Source organism: Lolium perenne, chromosome 7 (genome assembly GCF_019359855.2).
Source record: "Lolium perenne isolate Kyuss_39 chromosome 7, Kyuss_2.0, whole genome shotgun sequence".
NCBI lineage: Eukaryota > Viridiplantae > Streptophyta > Magnoliopsida > Poales > Poaceae > Lolium > Lolium perenne.
This window is the reverse complement of record NC_067250.2, coordinates 192713431-192735561: the sequence shown is the minus strand read 5'-3', so window position 1 is coordinate 192735561 and position 22131 is coordinate 192713431. Positions and strand designations below refer to the sequence as shown.

General features: G+C 43.3%; 1 protein-coding gene across 1 annotated transcript; it reads right to left on the bottom strand.

Annotated features, from left to right (window-relative positions):
- Positions 1 to 365: 365 nt before the first annotated feature.
- On the bottom strand, positions 366 to 1406 carry LOC127314642 (germin-like protein 8-11). The gene is made up of 2 exons (XM_051345147.2): positions 1248 to 1406; positions 366 to 1111 (listed from the first exon to the last, which is right to left on the bottom strand). The coding sequence occupies exons 1-2, from the start codon at positions 1363 to 1365 to the stop codon at positions 555 to 557; spliced, it is 675 nt and encodes a 224-aa protein (XP_051201107.1). The 5' UTR covers positions 1366 to 1406; the 3' UTR covers positions 366 to 554.
- Between the last annotated feature and the right edge of the window lie 20725 nt (positions 1407 to 22131).

Sequence of the window (22131 nt, the reverse complement as noted above, 5' to 3'; positions counted from 1 at the left end):
CAGATAAATTGGATTAGGTGCATTCATGCATGGATGAAAATATCCACCTCAACTTTTGGTGACACAATCTCCGTTAACTCCTATATTGTCTTCTCGGAGATTTTACCGGACAAGGAAATAACATAGAGAATAACTTCCTATGGTATATTTCCATAAGTTGCATGCATGTGTACAGAACAACATGTTGTCCCAATGTTGTTTTATGTACTTCATTCGCTTGTGTCTTATATATGTGCCATTGCATCATATTTGCAACGGTCATTGTCAAACTTATATTAAATTACTAATGAAGTTGGTTTGCTTTGGAACGAGACAAAAAAAAGTTCGTTTTGTTTTTATCAGATACAAAATACACGAGATGGGAGTATGACAAAAACCAATAGTATCAATTATTCAAAAGGGGGAATACATTCATACTCACAGACACATACACTAGCATGTCATATGTGAACTTTCTAAATGTAACTTAAGATTGCACTATATTGCTAGAAACTAAAGCTAGCCATTTGCACACTGCAAATGTATATCTTCCAAGAAGTCAAGCAAGGTATGACTTAGTAGTGGTTGTTCTCCCAGAACTGAGCCTGGAGCCAGTCTATCGTATTCTTCTCCACCTGAAATGCCTTGGCAAGCACATCATCTGATATTGGTGGCTTCGATCCAAACACCGCATTTGCAATGGTGATAGCCCCTGGGTTCTGGCTACTGAGCGCAGCAATTGCAACCGCTGGCTTGTAGGGGTTGGGGTTGAATTGGAAGTGGATCAGCCCCACAGGGAACACAAACACGTCTCCTTTGTTGAGCACCTTGGAGAGGAACCTGTTTTCCGGATTGGATGTGACAAAGCCAACATACAATGTCCCCTCAAGCACCGTCAAGATCTCGGTGGCACGAGGGTGTGTGTGTGGTGGGTTCTGACCTAAGGGTGCATAATCAATACGCGCTAGTGAGATGCCTAGAGTGTTGAGCCCACCGATCTGCATGACGTTGATCAAGGTGACGTTGGATCCAACCTTGTTGGTCATCCTAGGCTTGTCAAGGTTGGCTGCCTTGAAGAAGTCATCTGCATTGACATTCATTGGGTTCCTACAAACAAACCCATTGACAAGCACTGCATGCATTGGAGATGTAGACTGTAAGTATTGATTTTTACCGTGCTAGTTAAATAAGCATATATGTTCCAGAAAATCGTTTCAGTATAGTATATCTGGTAATAACGTGACAAAAACTCATGAAGCAAATAATACCTGGAGAATTCTTGTCCACGACACAAAAATCTTGGAGTGGACTAGGATCGGAGGCTATGGCCTGCCATGAAATCAAGGCAAAAAGAGCGAGGACAAGGAAGGATGAAGAGGAAGCCATTTGTTTCTGGACCGTTCGGTTCCGTTTCTCTAGTGTTGCTGCGTGTGGCTGGTGGTTTGAAGATGCAGGGGATGAATGCTTTTATAGTTTGCAGCAAGTAGTGTGACCACATGAGCAGCAGAAGGAGTCCAGTAGAACCGTACAACGGATGGAAATGGTCTCGGGCTGCTTGAACGTGCTGATTAAATTATTTTGCGTCAACTTATCATGTTTCGTTTGAATATGTCTAATGCATTAATTCACGGTGGTTCCACGAAAGGTCACCATCGATCATATCGCGGGGATGAAGGTTTCATGCATGAGAAAAAAGTGAATATGTACCCATCCGCATGAGTATTCACTAGTAGAAAATGGAGCATCCATCTAAGCCTTTGGTACTGATTCCCTTACGAACTGGTGCCAAAGGCGTCTTTTGCACCGGTTTGGGGGCTCAGGCGGGCGAGGAGCTCTGGCACCGGTTCGTGAGGGGCTTTCATACCGGTTCGTGTTACGAACCGGTACGAAAGGTCTTCGGCCAGAATTACAGGCGCGAACCCGTAATTCTGGCCGAAGACCTTTCGTACCGGTTCGTAACACGAACCGGTACCAAAGGGTGCCACCATATAATCACACCGCGAACCCGTCCCTGGCTCCTTCATCTCATTTTTCTCTTCTTCCTCTCTCACACTCTCAAAATTTTTACACTTCTCACACTCCAACAAATCTCTATTTTTTCTCCACCATTTTAACAAGATTAAGGTCATACATCTATCCAAGGGTTAGCAATATCATCCTTCCTTCCGGCGTTCCTAATTTAGCTCATTTCTTTGGTAGTTTTAACTCGTACTATTTTTCTAGTGCTAGGAAGGTGTTCGATGAAATGCGTAAGTTAGGGATTTTATTTTTTTTATATGCAATTTGAGCTGAAATTTTGGTATGTTTTGTAGGTTTTAATTAGTATCATCCCCGTCCTCGCCGTCGTCGATCGCCAGCGTCGTCCCCTAGCCGGCACCGTACCACCTCGGTGAGCCTCTTCTTTTTTATAAAAAAAATAGTTTTATGTGATGAATTTGAATATTAATTAAGTTGGTCACTCATATATCCACGATGTTGTGTAATTAATGATTTTTGATATACATATATAATGCAGATGAGTCGACAATGGATGTACGGTGACCGGTGCCATCCCCACTTCATTAATGGCATGCATTATTTTCTCAACGTGGTTGAGGCAAACAGGCAGTCAAATGGTTTCATCTATTGTCCATGTAGTTCATGTAAGAATATGAAGAATTACTCTACCTCAAAGACCATTCACGTCCACCTGCTGGAGAACGGTTTCATGCCCAACTATAATTGCTGGACCAAGCACGGAGAAAGAGGGGTTATATTGGAAGACAGCGAAGAAGAAGAGGATAGTGACAACTATCCTATATTCACTGAAGACGGTGATAGTAGAATGGGGGAAGACGAAGCTGAAAAAGAGCCCATTTTTGATGAGCCGATTTTTGATGACCCGGATGACGATTTGGGTCGGGCCATTCTTGATGCGAAGATGAACTGCGGAAGTACAAAGGAGAGGTTGAAGTTGGAGAAAATGTTAGAGGATCACAACAAACTGTTGTACCCAAATTGCGAAAATGGCCAGAAAAAGTTGGGTACCACGCTTGAATTGCTGCAATGGAAGGCAGAGAATGGTACTTCTGACAAGGGATTTGAAAAGTTGCTAAAAATAATAAAAAAGATGCTTCCAGGGGAGAACGTATTGCCCTCTAGTACGTACGAAGCAAAGAAGGTTGTCTGCCCTCTAGGATTAGAGGTGCAGAAGATACATGCATGCATCAATGACTGCATCCTCTACCGCTAGGAGTACGAGAATTTGAATGCATGCCCGGTATGTAGTGCATTGAGGTATGAGATCAGGCGAGATGACCCTGGCGATGTTGAGGGCGAGTCCAACCCCAGGAAGAGGGTTCCTACGAAGGTGATGTGGTATGCTCCTATAATACCACGATTGAAACGTTTGTTCCAGAACAAAGAGCATGCCAAGTTGTTGCGATGGCACAAAGAGGACCGTAAGAAAGATGTGATGTTGAGACACCCCGCTGACGGGTCACAGTGGAGAAAAATCGACAGAGAGTTCAAGTCATTTTCAGATGACGCAAGGAACTTAAGATTTGGTCTAAGTACATATGGCTTTAATGCTTTCGAGGAGCAGAGCTCCAGTCATAGCACCTGGCCAGTGACTCTATGTATCTATAACCTTCCTCCTTGGTTGTGCATGAAGCGGAAGTTCATTATGATGCCAGTGCTCATCCAGGGCCCGAAGCAACCCGGCAACGACATTGATGTGTACCTGAGGCCATTGGTTGAAGAACTTTTAGAGTTGTGGCGTGAAGAAGGTGTACCTGTGTGGGATGAGCACGAACAAAAGGAATTTAACCTACGAGCGTTGTTATTTGTAACCATCAATGATTGGCCTGCTCTTGGTAACATTTCAGGGCAGTCAAACAAGGGATACAATGCATGCACACATTGTTTAGGTGAGACTGATAGTAAATATTTGGGAAACAAGAATGTGTACCTGGGGCATCGTCGATTTCTTCCAAAACAACATCACGTAAGAAACAGAGGAAAGCATTTCAGAGGTGAGGCAGATAACCGAACGAAGCCTACCCGCCCTACTGGGGAAGTTATATATGATATGGTCAAGGATTTAAAAGTGATCTTTGGAAAGGGTCCTGGCGGACAATCTGTTCCGCATGATGTTGACGGACACCTACCCATGTGGAAGAAGAAGTCGATATTTTGGGAGCTACCCTACTGGAAATTCTTGCGATCGACGTGATGCACATGACGAAAAATCTTTGCGTGAACCTGCTAAACTTCTTGGGCGTGTATGGGAAGACAAAAGATACACCAGATGCACGGCAGGACTAGCAAAGTATCCACGAAGGAAACAACCTGAATCCAGAGAAGTATCAAGGTCCTGCCAGCTGCGCTCTTACCAAAGAGGAGATGGAGATCTTTTTTGAAGTCCTGAGTAGCATCAAGGTCCCGTCTGGCTTCTCGTCGAATATAAAGGGACTAATAAACATGTCAGAGAAAAAGTTTCAAAACCTAAAGTCTCATGACTGCCACGTGATTATGACACAATTACTCTCGGTTGCATTGAGGGGGCTTCTGCCAAAAAATGTTCGAGTACCCATTGTGAAGCTATGTGCGTTCCTCAATGCAATTTCTCAGAAGGTGATCAATCCACTTACTCTACAAAATTTACAGAAGGATGTGGTCCAATGTCTAGTCAGCTTCGAGTTGGTGTTCCCACCATCCTTCTTCAATATTATGACACATCTCCTAGTTCACCTGGTCGAAGAGATTGGCGTTCTTGGTCATGTATTTCTACACAACATGTTCCCCTTTGAGAGATTCATGGGAGTCTTAAAGAAGTACGTTCATAACCGTGCTAGGCCATAAGGAAGCATCTCCAAGGGCTATGGAACAAGGGAGGTCATTGAGTTTTGTGTTGACTTTATTCCTGACTTTAAGCCGATCGGTGTTCCTGAATCGGGCTATGAGGGGAGACTGCGTGGAAAAGGCACGCTAGGAAAGAAAGCAACAACGTGTATGAACGGACATTCTTTCACTCAAGCACACTACACAATTCTACATAATTCCATCTTGGTGGCTCCGTACAAAGAGGAACACAAGGATATCGTACGCTCTAAATACCCGGAGCAACGTGAAGATTGGATTGATGGAGAACACATGAAGACTTTCGGCGGTTGGTTGCAAACACGTCTCATGAATGTCACTGATGACGAGCAGCTGTACTTGTTGGACAAGCAACCATCTTCTACTATATCGACTTTTCAAGGTACGAGATTAATGGGATCACATTTTACACGTTCGCCCAAGACAAAAAAGAGCACCAACCAAAACAGTGGTGTCCGCTTTGATGCAGAAGATGACAATGGGAACAAGGTCACATATTATGGGTACATAGAGGAGATATGGGAACTTGACTATGGACCTAATTTCAAGGTCCCTTTGTTCCAGTGCAAATGGTTCAACCTGAAAGACGGGGTACAGGTAGACCCGCAGTACGGAATGACTACAGTGGATCTCAAGAATCTAGGGTACGACACCGAACCATTCGTCCTAGCCAGTGAAGTGGCTCAGGTTTTTTATGTGAAGGACATGTCTAGCAAGCCGAAAAAAAGAAAAGAAAGGCAAGATGACACATCATACGATGAGCCAAAGCGGCACATAGTTCTTTCAGGAAAAAGAAACATCGTGGGAGTAGAGGACAAGACAGATATGTCAGAAGATTATAATAAGTTTGATGAAATTCCACCCTTCAAGGTAAAAACTGACCCAAGCATCATCTTAAATAATGAAGATTGTCCATGGTTGCGTCGTAGTCAGAAGAAAGGGAAACCGATGAAGAAAACACGGAAGACTAGCTAGATAGGGATCATAACTTGTGTATCTCAATATGGAAATCACTTTTGTGTAATGATGTTACTTTATGTAAGATATTAACAATGAAGATGGTTGGCTTGTAGGGAAATTTTTCCGAGGCGGAACTTCCGAATATGCCATATATAGGGCATGTGCACCAAGGGAATATTCGAGAAGTTCTGCCACGGGAGATTTCCCAACCCTTTCCCCAACATTGTTAGAGGAGATGGAGTCTTTCACGGGCTTGCAGGGAACTTTTTCCGAGGCGGAACTTCCGAAGATGCCATAGGGCGTGTGCACTAAGGGCTTCTACGACAAGTTCCGCCACGGGAGATTTCCCAACCCTTTCCTCCATCCATGGGGATGAAACTCTCCATCCATGTTGGCTTGTTGAGCTGCTTTCCATGGCGTATCGATGCTCCTTTTATAGGCACGGCGCCTCTTCTACTTTGTCTTCTTCCTCCGACAGGGCGTCGTGTGCTGCATGCTTTATCTCATCGAGCAGGGCGTCCTTATCCTGCCGACAGCTTTAGTACCGGTTACACCCACCAGCCGGTACTAGAGGTTACCCACGCGTCCTTATCCCACCGATAGTTTTTTTACATGACCGAAAAACCACCTTTAGTACCGGTTGCACCCACCAGCCGGTACTAAAGGCTTGCCGCGCCATTGCGTTCCCGCCTATTTTCTCCCCGCGCTTTCCACCGGTTCTCGCCTCTCTCTTCCCGCATCCGTCATCCCGCCATTTTTTCACTATATATATGTAGGCTTGGCCTCCATTTACATATCACATCTAGACTCATATATGCAAACCTCATCATTCTCTCCCATGGCTTCCATCGTATCTCTAACCCCCCGGGAGGCGGAGGCGCTTTGCGCCTCGAACAACCCCTGCCCGCCGGGCTACCGCGTCCCGACCGGCTGGTTGCTGAGCGTCGGAGGCGTACCGGTCCCTCCAGTCCCTCTAGGTGTGGCGCGCGAGATGGCCATCACGAACCACTACTACTTCGAGCTCACGCCAGAGCAGAGCAGCGGAGGAATCCCTAGTGGCATCCCGACTACAGCCCGACTTGGGAAAGCTTCTTCATCAATCGGCGTGAGAGGGCGCTTGCCAGGCACGAGGAGGGCTGCCCGCCTCCTTCGAACTTCAACGAGGCCGGCCGTCGGCTGTGGTGGAGCGGCCGGACTCTCCAGGGCGTCATGGCCTACTGTGGTGACCCTGCATACCACTGCATGTTGTAGTATGCCAGTCGTTGATATAACATTCACGAAGTACCATTCCGCAAATATTACATCCCTCAGAGTAGTACAACAGAACATAGCAGGTCCATAACTCATTCATTTATTATTACAAGCATAATACACATATCGTCTCGGAGCTCCTCTTGGGTCCTAAGAGGGATACTCCTGGGTTCGAGGCGAACCCAACTTAGCTTACAATATAGAAGTCTCATTAAGTTATACATTTATTCTCTCGAGCAGCTTAGTATTAAGAGTTTGGGCTGCTCGGCTACTACTACTACTCGATGCTTCTAGGCTTGATCTCCTCCGGAAGCCTTGATATGTCCAAAACGTATCTACTTTCCCGAACACTTTTGCTATTGTTTTGCCTCTAATTTGTGTATTTTGGATACAACTAACACAGACTAATGCTGTTTTCAGCAGAACTGTTCTGGTGTCTCGTTTTTGTGCAGAAATCCAACTTTCGGGAAAATCCTCGGAATTTATGAAGAAGGCCCTATTTTCCTGCATCGACGGAGAGAAGGTCAAGTAAGGTGGAGGCCCGAGGGCCCCACACCATAAGGCGGCGCAGCCTAGGGGGGGCCCGCGTGGCCCTATGGTGTGGCCCCCTCGGCCGGCCTCCGACGCCCTCCTTCGGACTATTTATCGGCCTCGACCTAAAAACGCACGAGGAGAAGTCGAAGTCGCCAGAAACCCTCCAGAACGCCGCCACATCGCGAAACTCCGTCGCGGGAGCCAGAAGTCTCCGTTCTGGCACTCCGCCGGGACGGGGAATTGGAGGAGATCATCGCCATCATCACCGCCAACGCCTCTACATCAACCAGCCATGTTTCCCCCATCCATGTGTGAGTAATTCCCCCGCTGTAGGCCGAAGGGGATGGTAGGGATTGGATGAGATTGGTCATGTAATAGCATAAGATTGTTAGGGCATAGTGCCTAGTGTCCGTAATTGGTACTTTGATGATATTGTTGCAACTTGTTATGCTTAATGCTTGTCACTAGGGCCCGAGTGCCATGATCTCAGATCTGAACATGTTATTGTTTCATCATGATATTCATTGTTTATTGATCTTACCTGCAAGTTGTATACACATGTCGCTGTCCGGAACCGATGGCCCCGAAGTGACAGAAATCGGGACAACCGGAGGGGATGGTAGTGACGTGAGGATCACATGTGTTCACGGAGTGTTAATGCTTTGCTCCGGTACTCTATTAAAAGGAGTACCTTAATATCCAGTAGTTTCCCTTGAGGCCCGGCTGCCACCGGCTGGTAGGACAAAAGATGTTGTGCAAGTTTCTCATTGCGAGCACGTACGACTATAATTGGAACACATGCCTATTGATTGCTTTGTACTTGGACACCGTTTTATTATTATCTGCAAATGCCCTGCTATGATTGTTACATGAGTTTCTCTCATCCATGCAACGCCCATCATCCGTCCCCGTGCCTACAGTATTTTAATCCTACTGTTTACTAAAATCACTACTGCTGTCTCTGTTACTCTGCTGCTGTTATTTCACTACCTACTTTGCTATAAAACTGTTATTATCGATAAACTCTTGCGAGCAAGTCTGTTTCCAGTGTGCAGCTGAATTGACAACTCCGCTGTTAAGGCTTCCAAGTGTTCTTTGTCTCCCTTGTGTCGAATCAATAAATTGGGTTTTACTTCCCTCGAAGACTCGTTGCGATCCCCTATACTTGTGGGTCATCAAGACTATTTTCTCGCGCTGTTGTCGGGAGCATAGCTTTATTTGGAAGTTCACTTGGATTAATATTGTTCGCTGCAAATTCTCCATCATGGGTAAACCTCGCGATTCTAAAGTCGCCATATTACCATCCACTACAAGAAAAGGTACAATTCTGAGTACCTCCGCTACACTTGATTCACCATCTGTGATTGATAAACTTGTTTCACCGCCACATGCTTCACATGCGGGTACTTCTGCTGAATCTGAAAACTCTCATAATATTGATAATATTTCTGCTGTGATTGATGATAGTGGTTCATTTGGATCTTTTCTAGATGCTACAATTGCTAGGTCTAGACAAATTGAAAATACTGAAACTCCTAATGCTACTACACCTGTTAATTCACCTGAACTTGATTATTTTAGTGATGATCCTGATGAAGATTATGTGGAGCTTAATGATGATTTTATTGAAAAATGCAATGCTACTACTGATGCAAGAAAAATTAAAAAGTTGCTTGCGTAACATGTCGTTAGATATAAACTGTCTCCTGATCCTAAGTTTGCCACATCTCCTATAAACATTAAGGATAAAGATTATGATTTTTCTCTTGATCTATCTCATATAGCTATTGTTGAGAAAACACCCTTTTGTGGTACTGAAAAAGAAAGTGCTGTTGAACACATGATTGAGTTATCCACTCTAAGTAGCTTGTTTTCTGATGATGTCAAGATGCGTACTTACTTTGTTGCTAAAATCTTTCCATTCTCATTAAAGGATGACGCTAAAACTTGGTATAATAGTTTGCCACCTAATTCTATTAAAAGTCCAAAAGAATTGCTAGATGTTTTCTTCCGTAAATACTTTCCTACTAGTACTCAACATATTGCTTTGCAGAGAATTTATAATTTTGACCAGGAAGATGGAGAGAAATTGCCTGAGGCTTGGGCGAGATTTTGCTCTCTTATTAGAGCTCGGCCTGATCATGATTTGGAAAAGCATGATTTACTTGATATATTTTATAGTGGACTAACCATTGAGTCTAGGGCATACCTGGATAGTTGTGCTGGTTGTGTTTTCAGGAAAAGAACTCCAGACGACGCTGAAGAATTATTGGCTAAAATAGGCCGGAATCATGATGATTGGACTACGCCTGAACCAACTCCAACGCCAATATTAAAGAAGAGGGGTTTAATTAAATTAAATGATGAAGATATGAGGGAAGCCAAGAAGTCTCTCAAGGAGAAAGGTATTAAATCTGAAGATGTGAAGAATCTTCCTCCCATAGAAGATATATGTGAGATAATTCCCCCTTCATCCATGATTGAGGTAAACTCCCTTCAACGCTTTACTAGGGAAGATATTCCGTATTCGAAACCTCCTGCACAATGCTTAGATGAGTTTGATAATTATATTGTTAAGCAAGAAAATTTTAATATGAGAGTAGAGAATCATTTAATGGAAAATTCTCGAGCTATTAGTGAATTGCATGATATTGTAGAGAGAACCTCCAATGATGTTAAGATGCTTGTTAAACATTTTCATATGGTTCAAACTCAAATTGATCAACTCACTAAAGTGCAAAATGACTTGTTGGGAATAATTCTAAAGAGAAACATGCTTATGAAGTAACAACTAGAGGTGGTGTCTCTACCCAGGATCCTCTATATTCTGAAGGGCATCCCAAAAGAATTGAACAAGATTCTCAACGCGTTGAACCTAGTGCTCCTTCTAAGAAGAAAAAGAAGAAGAAACATAAAAATGTTGTAGAATCCTCTGAACCTGCTAATGATCCTAATAGTATTTCTATTTCTGATGCTGAAACTGAAAGTGGTAATGAACATGATAAAGATAATGATAAGAAGGATGCTTCTGATAAAGAAGAGGTAGAAGAAGAACCTGAAAAGCATGCTAAAAATAAAAAGTACACTAAAGAAGATTTTATTGCTAAGAAACATGGTAATGAAAGAGAACCTTGGGTGCAAAAGCAAATACCTTTTCCTGCTAAGAAACTAAAATCAAAGGAAGAAGAACACTATAATAAATTCTGTGATTGGATGAAACCCTTATTCTTGCAAATCCCTTTGACTGATGCTATTAAATTGCCTCCTTATTCAAAGTATATGAAAGATATTGTTACTAACAAAAGGAAAATCCCCAATGAGGAAATTTCCACTATGCTTGCTAATTACTCTTTCAATGGCAAAGTTCCAAAGAAGTTGGGCGACCTAGGTATACCTACTATTCCTTGTTCTATTAAGAATAATTATGTTAAAACTGCTCTATGTGACTTGGGAGCCGGTGTTAGTGTTATGCCTTTTTCTCTTTATAAGAGACTTTACTTAGACAAGTTGATACCTACTGACATATCTTTGCAAATGGCTGATAAATCTACTGCTATTCCTGTTGGTATATGTGAGGATGTTCCTGTTCAAGTTACTACTAACTGCTTGATATTAACTGATTTTGTTGTGTTGGAAATGCCTGAAGATGATAATATGTCTATTATTCTTGGGAGACCTTTTCTTAACACCGCAGGGGCTGTTATTGACTGCAATAAAGGGAAGGTTACTTTTAATGTTGATGATAAGGAGCATACCGTCTATTTCCCCAAGAAGATTGATAAAGTATGTGGAGTCAATACTATTTTTAATGTGAGAACTATCAAAGTGGGAACTATTGATTGTCCTATATATGAGCCTAAAGAAGAATATCAAACTCTCGTGATTGGATCCATATCAATACAATTCAAGGTAACATGATTGATTTGAGGTTTATTTCTTCTTATGCTATGTAAAATTTATTTGGTGGCAAGACTTGATCAACCTTGTTAACAAATACCTTTTATATGCATAAAGGAGGTAAACAACATCTCTTTCTTCCTCCACTTGCTCTAGTTGCTGTAGCACTTTTAATTTGCAAAGTTCCTTAGTTAATTGGAGATTTCAAAATTTTCCTGGCCAGTAATAATAAACTAAATACCCAGAAATGTGCATTTTTCAAAGTTTTCAAAAATTCACAAAAATTATACCGTTGGTCCTATTTTTCGACGAGGCACCTGGGAGCACCAGAGGCTGACCTGTGGGGCACCACAGGGTGCCACACCACAGGCCGGCGCGGCCAAGGAGGGGGGCGCGCCACCCTGTGGTGTGGGCCCCTCCTTGCCCCACTATCTCATCCCTTTCTCCCAGCATCTTCTCTCTCCCGAAAAAACTCGAACCAGCTTTCTCTCACTCGCATTTTTGCTCAAGAGCTCAGGATTTTTCGATCTCTTTGCTCAGCCCAGATTTCTGTCTGAGATTTGGCACATTTGCTCTTCGGTATGTGACTCCTCCGATTATCCAAATAGAATTTTGTTTGATTGAGTATATCTTGAATATTTTGCTGCTGTAGGTAACATGTTTAGTGAGCTTGCATGCTTGTTCTAAGTTGTATAAACTAGTTTTGATGCATGATTAGTACTCTAGCAAGTTCCTATAGTAGTTCCCCTTGATTATATGTCACCAAATCAAATTTTATATCACTTGTTGAAAATTTCAGAGAAGAGATGAAGAAGTTCAACTTTGGAGAGTTGTTCAAGAAAGGAACAACCAGCACCGGGAGGCCTTCTAGGGCCGCCACCCGGCTTAGGCGATCGTACAATGAGGATATCATCGCGCCTAGCTTCGCGCCCGAAGAGGACAACGGGGCTCCTAATGCTTCATCTTTTCCATGCTATGATTTTCTGAGAAATGCAGGGATATTGGATGATTTCTTCACCCTTGTCAATAGGGCGGGCTTAACCACCTACGTGGAAGACGAAAGGGAGCAATACTATATGCTCACCAAAATTTTCGTCGAGAGCTTCAGGTTCAACAACACGCAATACGAGCCGACAGTTGCATTCAAGATCTATGGTAATCCTGTTACTATGGAATTGGAAGATTTTTGTCGTGCATTGGATATTGCCCCTGTAGGTACAGCAAGTAGGATTGATGACAACCCCCGGGACTTGCTGGAGCTCTATCGAGGGATCACCGATGATGATTGTCGCACAATTCAGCGTGGCAAGATAAGGAACATTCAACTCCCCGCCATTAAGTATTTTGCATATTACATTGCTACTAGCATTCTTCGTAGGGAGAACACTAGCAATATTTCTAGTTACCATCTTGCTTTCTTGAATATTGCACTTACTGGTCGGACATCTTATCACGTTGGTTCCCTTATTGCTCGCCGCCTGTCTAATAGGGGGCCTATTTTTGGAGGAACTATTGCACTGCGCATTTTAACATATTTAAGACTTCCTCTTGATCCTAATGATGTGCCATTGACCCCTAGGAGACTCGATATTGTTGCTATGAAGAGTCATCATTTTGTTACCACTGATTCTACTCTAGATAATATGGTCTATAGAATGTTGTTTGCTGACGGGGATGAGAAGGAAATCCCTCTTCCCCAACCAGGTTTGTTCAGTATTGACAGGCAATCATGGTCGTGCACTAAGGAGGAGGTGGACGAACATATGAAGATACAAGACTTCCACCAGCAGCATGACTCCGAGGACGCCGAGGCCTCCCACGACTACACCGTCACGTATCCGGGTGCTTCTTCTAGCACATGCCCGGAATATGATCCATCTTCGTCGTACTACGGAGATACTACCTCATGGTCTCGATGGGATTGAACTCCACTTAGGCCAAAAGCCTAAGCTTGGGGGGAGGTATACCGGCATCACTCATTCTTTGCATATTATGATTGCTGGATACTAGTACATATTTGTTTTGTTCGTATGAGTGGTTTTCTAATGAGAGGGAGATGATATTTGGGGAAGTGCTGCCTGAAAACAGATTCTGGACAGTTACTAGAAAAATTCGTGCACACAGCCAGAACGTTATTTTGAGCTGCCAATTTTTGTGCAGCTTCCCCAGGTTGTTATCTAACTTTCATTAGTTGAACACTTTTCGAGCTGAGCAACGTAAGATTTTTGTAAAAATCGATTTCTGTACTGCTGTCAGGTTTTGGCAGATTTCTGCCATCTCGCTTTTCTGTGTTTCTTCTAGTTTGCTATTTCTTGTTTTTGCTTTGTTTCCTTTCCAAAACACAAAAAGACCAAAAATATTTCTGTTGTTTCTCTTCATAATTTGTTTGCTTTGGTTTCTTGCATTTGTTTCGCTTTATTTGCTATTGCTAGTTTGCTACAAGAAAACCCAAAAAGATTTTGCTTTGTTTGCTTGTTTCCTTTTGTTCTCGTTTCTAATTCGAAAACACCAAAAATATTTGCTGTTCTTCTTTGGCTTGTAAAGTTCATCTTGAGTTCAATGGTCTTCGGTGGCTGGAGCGTGGTTTTCATTTCATATTATCCAAGCTATACAAGTGAAAAGGCAATAATGACGATCTACGACAATCTGATTGTGGTGAGAGGCTGGTATGAACTCTATTTGTTTTCATTTTTGTACATATACTCATCCATGTGAGCATTCTTAGTTGGTTCATGTGAGGTATATGTTATTTGAGAAAGTCTAGTAGTTTATGATCTCTCATGTTTAGCTCCAATTTATTAATATGAGTAGCATGTCATGGATGTTTGCTTGCATTGTTTTATTCATAAGTAGGTATGGCATTGTGGTATCCTCCTCTGAATAATTCATTTATATCGACTTGGCACATGCTCACGCATGCATATGACTGAACAAAAAGTCAATTAAGCCTCGATGATCTATATTGCTTCAGAGTTCTTGTATCACTTTTATGCCTCCGTTAATTTATTTTGCCGCAAGCATGATTATGACAGTTTCTGCTCTCTTGATTTGTCGCTCCCTAGTCTTTTGCTAGCCTTCACTTGTACTGAGCGGGAACGCTGCTCGTGCTTCCAAATACCTGAAAACCAAGTTGTTCCAAAGTGTCCACCATAAATACCTATGCATGGCATTTCAAACCATTCCAAGTAAATTCTCATGCGCTACCTTTAAAACCTTCAAAATGCTTCTCAATTTGTGTTTATGTTTCATAGCTCATGAGGAAGTATGTGGTGTTTAGCTTTCAACCTTGTCATTTACTTTTGACGGACTCTCACATGGACTAGTGGCACATCCGCTTATCCAATAATTTTGCAAAAAGAGCTGGCAATGGGATTCCCAGTCCCAAATTAATTAACTTAAATAGACACTCCTCCATGGTTTGTGATTGATGGACGGCACCCGAAGGATTCGGTTAGCCATGGCTTGTGTAAGCAAAGGTTGGGGGGAGTGTCATCATCATAATAAAACTAAAATAAAAAGGCACTCCTTCATTGTATGAGATTGTTGGCAGGCACCCGAGGATTCGGTTAGCCATGGTTTGTGTAAGAAAGGTTGGAAGGAGTGCCACATAAATATGCAAATAATTCATGGGAGCCGCTCTTGGAAGTCCGGTTGGCGAGGAAGTTAGTGTACCCATTACCATTCGTTGACAACGACAAACACCTCTCAAAATGATTTTACTCCTGATTTCAAAAATGAAAAGCTCTAGCGCATGTTAATCCCTGCTTCCCTCTGCGAAGGGTCAATCTTTTACTTCTATGTTGTGTCTCCATTATTTCTTTGAGCACTATCTTGAGAGCACAACTGTCATTCTTAGTATAATATGCTTGTCTCAAAATATGATTGATTGTGGTATAACTTTGATGCTTTTATCTTTGACAATCACTACTTCTAGTCTTTCTATGAACTCCAGAGGTGCCCGGGCATTTATGTTTTGCCAATCAAATACAGGCAAGCGAGATACCACTTTATCATACTCTCTTATATGAACATTGCAATCCTGCTTACATACATGATTCATGATGCTTATTATTAATTGTTGGTACCTCTCCATGATTGACATAGCTGTTAGATGATCCTGTTTGCATATATCTCATTATGAACTGCCTAAGTATTAGCCATAGCATGAGAATATATACATCATATGAGCAAATGTGTTCGTGAAAGTTCTTTTATCGCTCAGTTGTTAACTGAATTGCTTGAGGACAAGCAATAAGCTAAGCTTGGGGGGAGTTGATACGTCCAAAACGTATCTACTTTCCCGAACACTTTTGCTATTGTTTTGCCCCTAATTTGTGTATTTTGGATACAACTAACACGGACTAATGCTGTTTTCAGCAGAACTGTTCTGGTGTCTCGCTTTTGTACAGAAATCCAACTTTCGGGAAAATCCTCGGAATTTATGCAGAAGGCCCTATTTTCCCAGAATACTGACGGAGCCAGAAGGTCAAGTAAGGTGGAGGCCCGAGGGCCACACACCATAAGGCGGCGCGGCCTAGGGGGGGCCCGCGCGGCCCTATGGTGTGGCCCCCTCGGCCGGCCTCCGACACCCTCCTTCGGACTATTTATCGGCCTCGACCTAAAAACGCACGAGGAGAAGTCGAAGTCGCCAGAAACCCTCCAGAACGCCGCCACATCACGAAACTCCATCGCGGGAGCCAGAAGTCTCCGTTCTGGCACTCCGCCGGGACGGGGAATTGGAGGAGATCATCGCCATCATCACCGCCAACGCCTCTACATCAACCAGCCATGTTTCCCCCATCCATGTGTGAGTAATTCCCCCGCTGTAGGCCAAAGGGGATGGTAGGGATTGGATGAGATTGGTCATGTAATAGCATAAGATTGTTAGGGCATAGTGCCTAGTGTCCGTAATTGGTACTTTGATGATATTGTTGCAACTTGTTATGCTTAATGCTTGTCACTAGGGCCCGAGTGCCATGATCTCAGATCTGAACATGTTATTGTTTCATCATGATATTCATTGTTTATTGATCTTACCTGCAAGTTGTATACACATGTCGCTGTCCGGAACCGATGGCCCCGAAGTGACAGAAATCGGGACAACCGGAGGGGATGGTAGTGACGTGAGGATCACATGTGTTCACGGAGTGTTAATGCTTTGCTCCGGTACTCTATTAAAAGGAGTACCTTAATATCCAGTAGTTTCCCTTGAGGCCCGGCTGCCACCGGCTAGTAGGACAAAAGATGTTGTGCAAGTTTCTCATTGCGAGCACGTACGACTATAATTGGAACACATGCCTATTGATTGCTTTGTACTTGGACACCGTTTTATTATTATCTGCAAATGCCCTGCTATGATTGTTACATGAGTTTCTCTCATCCATGCAACGCCCGTCATCCGTCCCCGTGCCTACAGTATTTTAATCCTGCTGTTTACTAAAATCACTACCGCTGTCTCGTTACTCGTCGTTATTTCACTATCGCCATCGCTATAAATCGTTACTATCGATAAACTCTTGCGAGCAAGTCTGTTTCCAGGTGCAGCTGAATTGACAACTCCGCTGTTAAGGCTTCCAAGTGTTCTTTGTCTCCCCTTGTGTCGAATCAATAAATTGGGTTTTACTTCCCTCGAAGACTGTTGCGATCCCCTATACTTGTGGGTCATCAAGCCTCCCCGGTTCCGTAGACTATGAGGTAGTCTACGCCTTCAATACCTCCAGAGAGGTCTGGTTCTTCGTAGCCGATGATCTCGGCTCCTTCAGGGTTGTCGTAGTTCTCCTCCAGACGATTCAGACAATCTAAGCAAGGGATTTAAGAGTGGGATGAGTACGAGCGTACTCAACAAGTTCATTATAGATAAGAGGTGTTTAATGCACTAGCAACGATATTAGACCAGAAATTCTAATACCAATGCAGGTTTTGATAAACATTTCTTCGAGAGATTGCTTTTATTTCAAAGAGCTATGTCCGTCAGCCTTCACCGGTTTACTAGAACTTCATGGAGCTCCTTTCCGGCCGCGTTCGCAGTTCCATATCCCGGAACAGGGAGTGACAGGTCACAGTTCTTTACACTCTGTAGAGGTGTGTTGCTTTACCCATAAGAGATCTTAACCTTGGTGCCAACCGGGCAGCTTTCCCGTCCACACTTCCTTCGGTGTGAGGCCCGGTATAAGGTCTAGCCAATCATGTTCCTCCGCTACCTCGAACACCCACCCTTTGTTGCAAACTCCGACCCTGGGTCCACGCCGGCCCCATTAATCCCATAGATTTCAGGGTGGACTCCGACCACGACGTCAATGCAGGGCTCTACCATACATTCCTACGCCGGCAGTTGCAACCCATCATAGACCTCATTACCGTTGGGACTTCTACGGGTTCCCACCCCTGCATCAAGTCTCGCAAGATCATGTGCACCCAGTAATGAGCATCCGTTGATGAACGAGAGGTGGCAACACTTTTGACTATTCCGTCCCACTCCGGATCTTATGGTTAACACGGTTATTACGGCACAAGAATCACTGGTGACATTTGTTGTTTAATCCTAGATGGATATAAACCCTTGCAATGGAACCTCCACCATATCAACACAATCCATGGTTCCATTGCCCACCACATAGTCATATTCATAGTTATGAAAATAGTGGTTTTGGTTTTTATGCAATAGTGATAACCATAGTACTTCGCAAGTAATTTGATAAAGATACTCAAATGACATGAGCAAGTGATGAACACTGCAAAGTTTTGTAGTTGGATGGTGTGGACTGACCCTTGTCCTCTGTTTCTGAAAAATAGCATCATTGTCCGATAAGGGCAGTGGTTAAAGAAGCAATTATGCATGATTCCAGTTTTAGGGTTAGTTCCCCCCTTCCGATGTCGTTATTATTTCATGTGAGAGGTTAATACTAAGAACAATTTGGAGATACTTAATTTAGGGTAATATACAACCTTGAAATGTTGCCAAGGTGTTTTTAAAGTTTAAAAGAACTTATGGTCTTATTTTCATTATTGAAAATAATATGTGTGATTTAAATGTTTATTTAAATCATCAAATTGAGACTTATTCTTATTTGTCTTCAGAAATTCTCTTTGATATTTTATTTAGATAGGAAATTTTATGATGATCAATTTTCATATTTTTAATTATTTTTTTAGAGCTTTTGAACATTTATGGTGTAATTTCAAAGTTCCTGGATTTTAAAGATTTGTGAAAAGACCATTTTGCCCCTGGGCCCCACCTGTCAGGGTGGCCCAATGGGTTAGGTCGCACCCGAGCCACCCTGTTGGCTCGGTCGGCCCACTCGCTCGCTCCTCTCTCCTCGCACTGAAACCCTAATCCCCTCGCGTCTCTGGCGATTCCGTGGTCGCCGCCGCCTTCGCCGAAATATTCCGGCCGTCTCCGGCCAACTCCGGCGGCGCGGTTGGTCGTTACAGAACCGCCGCTCGACGGCGGTCACGATGGTCTGCGTCGATTCGGTTCTTGTCGCCTCCTCGACTCGCCCCCGTCGCCACAGCTCGCCTACCGTGAGGTCCACGGCGATCTCTTCACCGCCGATACTCCAGGTGCCGTGGCGCCGCCGTGGTGACGCTGGCGTTGCGGCGAGATGGCGGCCTGGCTTGGCTTGGCCTGGCGCCGCCGTTCGCCCGGCGTGTGCCGCCGTGCCGCCATGGCTGCGCTTTTCTGCTTCGCCGGTAAGTGCTCCATCCTTTCCCTTTCTCTTGTCTGCTCTTCTTCTTCATCCTCTAGCTCTGGCCACTGCTTGTTGTTCCTTGTGCCTATGCTGCTCTGTGGCTGTGCTTACTGCTGCTGCGCTGCTGTTGTGCTGCTTATGCCGCTGTGCTGCCCTACTCTGCCTAAGGGCCTGCTTAATTGTGGCTAGCTTTGTTGTGCATGGTTCTGTGCAAAATTACTAAGCTATGTGCTTGTTAAAGCTTGCATTTCTTGCTAGAATTTTTCCCTGTGCCTCTGTTCTTGTTACTATGCTTGCCAGACACTCAAGTGTAATCATATATGCTTCCTTGGCTTAATTACAGTATGCAATTCTTGCAAATTTGCAAGTGCCTGAGCTACTGTGGCTAATTCTTGTGCTCAAATTCATGAGCATGCTCATCTGAGCATTGCTGTTGGCTTAATGGTGTGATTCAGTGATAAGTACTAAGTGCTTTACTTGTTTATCATGATCCAGTGGTTCATCAAGCCTTTGATGTGCTTCTGGATACAATCATATGGTTATTACTTCAGTATCTGTTTATTCAGTTAAGGCTTGGGTGTAATTCTTCAGTAGCTGGCTCATTTCTGGTGCTATGCTTGACTATAGCCATCTGTATCAAGAGTTAGCAAGCTCTGGTGATCTTATGATCAACAGTTGCTTGATGATTAATTGTTGTGCTTCTGTCTGTGCCTAGCTGGTGCTCATCCTGGTGTCTGTGTGACACATGCACTTGTGCTAGTGATGTTTACTGCTTGCTCAAGCATCATCTGATGCTTGGAGTGATCCTCTGGATCATGTGCAAGGTTCTGGTGCATTGATTACTTGTGTAATTCATTTATCTGTATTACCTTGCTTTATTGGATGGATAAATGATGTGAACTGCCTTGCAGTGATGATCATCTTATAGTTAATTAAATTGAGCTAGAGGGATGCCAACATCTGTTGGGTACCCTAGCTCCCTTTTGAACCCATCTGGGTAATGATATTTGTGCATGGCTTATCTGTGGGATTTTGTGAAGTGGTTGAGGTGGCCCTGACAGCAATTCCTTGCCGTTAGGGTAGCTCCCACCTGTGTTGGCTTGCTGTGATTTGGGGAATATCTCACTGGAAGAATCCTTGTGGTTTTTCCAGTTTCCTTTGCTGTTGATAACAAGAATAGACATCACTGTCTATCTGTCTGATGGCTTGCTTGGCTTTAGGTGCTAGATGGTTTTGAGTGGCTAGTTAGGGATTAATCCAGGTTGGATTTCTCTGGTATGTCACCATGTTGACATACCAATGTTCCCTTGGTAATTTCTTTCTGGCTGTTCTCTAGTTTGCTTGCACCAAAAGGCCTAGTAGCCAGATGATGATACAAACTGGATACTCTCACCCTTTTGATTGTGTGTGCCTGATGCACATGCTTATTTATGAACAAAACCATCTGGTTTGTTCATGATGATTTATATACCTCACTCCAGCTCCTAGAAATGGGGTTGGTGTAGAGGATTGCTTCAGTGATGAGTTGGTGCTTGTCCTGCTCCTCCTTGTGAGCTTGTGATCTTGGTTTGATTCTGTGGTGATTTTGGACAGATTGAACAGCTCTGGCTGTTCTTCCTGTTCTTGATGTTCTTGACTGTTCTTGGTTCCTGGTGACTTACCAAATGCAGCCTGTCGATGGATTTGGCTTAGGGTTTACTGTGGAAAAGTTTTTATATGGTTGGCCCTTGCTCCTCTAGTCGACAGCTCCACCTCTCCCCTTTGGTGACTCACTGTGTGTGTGTGTTGCATGCACACAGCCCTGTGAGCAGGTTGTGTGTGTGTGTATGCTGATGCTTTGCACTTGGCTATGAGAGTGGATCAGCTCGGCAGACTTGGTATTATCCACCATCACATTTTATTTGCTAACCTGCCAAGTGGCAATGCCACTTGGCATAATGCTATAATTGTTTTGTGTGTGTGCAGGGATCAAGAAAATGTTCAAGAGGAAGATCAAGATCTTCTTGAGCAAGAATTACATGATGATCAACAATGTAGTTTAGGACATTTAATTTACTTGTAATTTCCTATTTCTTTTTCCTTTTATTCAATTCATGTAATGTGTTGTAATATTTTATAATTCAATTCTGAATATTGTAAATGACATTGTATTATGTGTGATTATCAATAAAGCTCAAGTTTTCCTTAATGAGCTTTATTTAAGTATTGTATTATTCATACTCTTGAGTACTTATAATTGTGTAATGCATTATCTCAAGTTTGAATTATGTGATATCAATTTGATGTTTGAATTTGAAATTCAAATTCAAATTTGGGTTGAATTCAATCAAACAACTCCATTTTGAATTCAATCATGCAACTTAAGATTGTGATGCATCTTCTCTTCTCTCTTCTCAAAACCCTAATCTAGTTAAGTAAGAACAAGTTCATCGCACTCTCGAAACCCTAACCCTGTAAGGTGTCGAGAGAGAAACCTGTTCCCCTTCAATGCAGTTTTGTTTTAAAAGCGCGAAATTTCCCCGTAATTTATGATGCAATGCACATCCCTTTCTGAAATCTACCCCTCGATCGTCTCTAAACCTGGGACATTACAGCCTTTACCCCTTAAAGAAAACTTCGTCCCGAAGTTGTGGTTGTAATACCTGAAGAGTTCGGGGTATGTTTTCCTCAAGTCTTCCTCCTTTTCCCAGGTGGCTTCCCTCTCGGGATGATGCTTCCATTGTATCTTGTAGTACTTTATAGCTCTATTCCAGAGTTGTTTCCAGTTCTCCTCGAGAATCTTCGCTGGCTTCTCGATGTAAGTCAAATCTGGTTGCAACTCGAGCTCTTCATGTGATATTGGTTCATCTGGGGTCTTTAAACACTTTCTGAGTTGCGACACATGGAATACATTGTGAACCTGAGATAACCTTCCTGGTAGTTCCAATTCAAAGGCTAACCCTCGGTTTTGACTCAGAATCTT

What these genes read in the sequence shown, in the direction of transcription:
- LOC127314642 (XM_051345147.2), bottom strand. Translation starts at nt 1,365, where the DNA reads ATGGCTTCCTCTTCATCCTTCCTTGTCCTCGCTCTTTTTGCCTTGATT. An exon ending in CGTGGACAAGAATTCTCCAG is followed by an intron (nt 1,112 to 1,247) that starts GTATTATTTGCT and finishes CAATGCATGCAG; the next exon opens with TGCTTGTCAATGGGTTTGTT.